General features: G+C 42.9%; 1 protein-coding gene across 1 annotated transcript in view; it reads left to right on the forward strand.

Annotated features, from left to right (window-relative positions):
• The window catches only part of LOC108688985, a 6,948-nt gene extending 2,894 nt beyond the window's left edge, over positions 1–4,054 (forward strand). The window contains exon 2 of the mRNA XM_018195559.1: positions 203–4,054. Within this exon, the coding sequence (XP_018051048.1) occupies positions 203–4,054 (3,852 nt within the window). The remainder of the gene's footprint in view (positions 1–202) is intronic.

Genomic DNA, 4,054 nt, shown 5'->3' on the forward strand with positions numbered 1-4,054 from the left:
GTATATTCTTTTAATTTTTATTTTATACGTTTTATTTTATATTTAATTTTATATGTCAAATGATATAAAAATGATATAATATTGTTATTTAAATTTACTAAATTTATTATTAATCATTTGATTACTTAGACAAACGATTTGAAAGTTGACTCTTAAGTTTCAATTACAGACACAATTTAATAGCATTTCGCAACTTTCGTAGGTGATATTGCTGTTCCTTGGTTGGCCACAAATAAGATGTTCAGAGGATGCTGACTTAAAGAGTGAAGAGATCTTCGACCAACTTGCAACTGCCTCGGAGACCGTGATACACGCTATAAAACCGAATGAAGATTCAAAGGATTTTGAAGAACAATTCTCGAGCATATCATCATCAACGGTACACTATGAAAATTCTAACGGCTTTGTCCCTATGGTTCGATCCGTCTCGCCATCCGTCTTGTACGAACTCGACTCGTCACAGACCAATAATTACAAGGAGAGATCTAAAGAAAGCAACGTGACGAATGCCGTAAGTGCTCAAGATAGTTTCGATTCAAGGGTGAAAAAATTGGAAGAGGACTTAGCACACTCTTCCGAAGCGAGGATCTTCTTGAGTTTACCTGGAGCCCTGACAAATCGCAGATCTTTCGATTTGCAGAACGATAGGCTAAATGAATTCGAACTGCTGAAAGTGAACAACGACACCCCCGCGGTAGCTAATTATCAGGATTTTTACGAGAACGTGCACAGCATAGCGAACACTGAGACCGACAGTGAATCCGGTAAATCTTCGAGGCGTCCGAACAACGAGAGAGAGAAGAGATTTGAGAACCACACTCGTAATTACGATTGGCAGTCGCAACAAAACAATGACGCGGATATTTATGCTCAATTCTATTTGTATAATAACGCTCAGGATGCAAAGAAAACTTTTTACGGGCAGGAGAAAGTTGTTGATAATTATCAGCAGCAGAATACTGCGAATTACAATGGACTGAGCGTGGCCAAGCAGAATGCAGAAGCGGCCCCGTCCTCATCAAGGACGAATTATGAGGCCAACGAACTCGCGCATAGCGGAACTTATGGCGATGCCGCGAAATTGTCGAGGACACGCCATAGATTCATGAAGCCGGTCATTGTCGCCGAGCCGAGTAATCATAAAATGGAAATACAGTTCAGTGGACAGCTGAAAGACAGCGAATCTGATAATGATGAGAAAACTTTGAAAAACTCAGAATTTTCTAACTCACAGACTTACGATACTTACAACAATAGGCAGCGTAGTTATCAACGCACGGAAGACTCCGAAGAGGTCTCAGATGAGAACACGGATTACTCCGATTATATCGAACGGCTGAGATTGAGAGCGCAAAAAAATCGGAAGCGTCCTGATTCCATTAGAAAACAACTCTCCAAAGAACATCGAGACACATTGAATGAAAGCGCGAATGAAGGTAAGTATAGCTCTACAAAATTAAAATCGCAACGGCACAGAACGAAGACGAATCCATGGCTCAATGATCCCAACACGAATCACCATGACGAGAGCGTCGAAGACATTCGACATGATTCCAGAATCACCAGTGCAAAAACGAAGAAAATTCATGGATCGAAGAATATCAACACGTGGAGTCAGATATCTCCGAATCTCGAAGTCTCTCAGTCCAATGGAATAGAGTTGGATCAGTTGGAGAAGCCGAAATACATTGTTAATCTCGTGCCCGTAGCAAATTTCGACCACGCAACCGCGTTAGGTGGTAGCCAGGGTTTCGATATGTCCAACGCTATGCTGCAGAATCTCGCTACCGTCGCGCCGATTGCATTCAGCACGACAACGTCTCTCTTGAATACGCCTCAGCCTGTCCTTACTCAGAATTTGGCTGTATCGAAGAACCTGGTTTCCACGCCAGTACCCGATATCATCGTTGGCCAGAATACTTTCCAAAACCCCGTGCAGACGGTTCTGCACTCACATCCGAGCGGTCCAAATAAGATCGTAAATACTCTGAGAGCGACTTACGTTCCGAGTACTATGACACCTGTATTCGCTCTCACGCCGAGCTTGACCCCGGCGCTGCAAAGCTTGAATGTTCACGGTATGCAGGGCAATGTAACACCACAAACGACCTTCACTGTGTTGCCGCAGCCGAATATTCAGACGTATCCAAGTTTTCTACAGACGCCGCTGCAGGCAACTCAAATTCACGTGAATTCCCACGGACTGCAAGGTCAGAATTTGATAAATCATGGTAATTTACAGGTGCAGAGTGCGCCAGCAGTGCCCACTCTGCTATCCAGCCAAACAATGCCAGAAAATAGAGCCAACTTGGAAATGCAGAGCAAGAAGAACATGTATCCCACTTCCGGCGGGAACTTTCTCGCCACCGCGAGCCTAGCTGTTGGCCAGAATGGACAAAAGCAGACGGCTAATGTTAACTCGTATTATGTTCAGGACCAGAATACGCAGCTAATTCCAATTCAACAGAATTTACAGGAACTGCAAGCTCAAATGAATAAGCAAATAGTGAAGGGTGGTAGACTGTCCAACATTGTGTTGCAGACCGCTGATAGTCACTCGAGTAATAATTTAAATATGCTGGGAGCAGCAGCGGCAAACGCTCATCTTCCGAATGTAGGTGCGAAGATCGTAGAGATCGTGAATCCAAACATTAAATCCAGTCCTCTCAATTTGAATGCTTATCAAGCGATGCATTATCCGACTACTGTTTTGACGACACCCATCCCAATTTTTAGTACAATCGCTTCAGCTACTCCGCAAACAATTCTGCACAATTACATGAACTCTCTGACAGAATCTGGAGCTAAACCTAAGCAAGTGGATCTCAAACTTGTGCAGTCTCAGGAACCAGTATTTAATCCTATCAATTTCGTCCCTAACGTTGACATTATCAAAAACCAAAATGCTCTTAACAATAAGTTGTCAACGAACGAACCCCTTCAGCCAGGTTTAAATCTGGTATCCGCCGTGCCCGGCGGGAACTTTTTTAAACCGCATTCAGGGCAAACCGAGTTGATCATGAAACCGAAGCTTACGTCGGACTTGCAGAATTACGCTGAGGAAATGTTCAAAGAATCCTTGAAGACGATGTACAACTCGCAGAAGTGGAACAACGATAGAAGACCGGCAAATATTCCGATCCAGAATAATTCCGAAGCGAGTGACTTAGCCAAACTAAAGCATGAATTGCAAAAGTTAAAATCTTCCTTAACGGAGTCCAAATACAGAGACATTCTTGAAGCACATCAGAGCGAGAACAACATACACACAAGTGACGTACCCAACTCTTCAGGTGGTAAAAAAAAATTGGATCCTCTATTGGAGACTTTGGAACATTTGCTAAAGACACGACCCGCAGGACCAATACATATCTATCATGGCGCCGTTAAACCTGGTCGTAAACCTAAACTGGAAGATACAAACTTTGCTGCGAGTTCCAACAATGACGATAGCTATTTGGAATTTCTTACGCCACCCAGACCGGATGCATTTCGTTCAAAAGTTCCCTTCCACGATAAGCAGATGAAGAAAAAACGAACTGGATCGAGGTTTAAGAATGGCCCAAGGAAATGGAGGTCAAATAAAGGATCCAATGGATTAGAAACATCTGCTAGTAATGTAGAAATGTATCTGGATGGACCGCATGCTTACGCACGTAAGCCGCCTAAAGATTTCGATACTGAAAACTTCGACTACGACTCTAGGCACCGGTCGTTTCTTAATTCTTATCCAACGTTCACCACATCGACACCGGAAAGCCTTGGTAAAATCTTAAGGGAAATGAAAAGTAATACAGAATACGATATCAATCATCCTAGAATGCACAATCTTCTTGGTATGTTAATGAAGAACAAACAGTTGCCAAATAGGGACGCGCAGAATTATTTTCGCAATAAGAATCAATTAAGGCAATTCTTCGAAAGAGACAGGCATCGGTTACAGCAGCAATTCTATGCTAATACTTTTAGGGATTATATAGACAAGTCCGATATCATTTCGCAGCCTACTTCGGTTGCCAACGAGAATGTCTATTCGGCAAACGATACCGCATAA

The sequence above is a fragment of the Atta colombica genome, unplaced genomic scaffold (genome assembly GCF_001594045.1).
Source record: "Atta colombica isolate Treedump-2 unplaced genomic scaffold, Acol1.0 scaffold252, whole genome shotgun sequence".
Classification (NCBI taxonomy): Eukaryota; Metazoa; Arthropoda; class Insecta; order Hymenoptera; family Formicidae; genus Atta; species Atta colombica.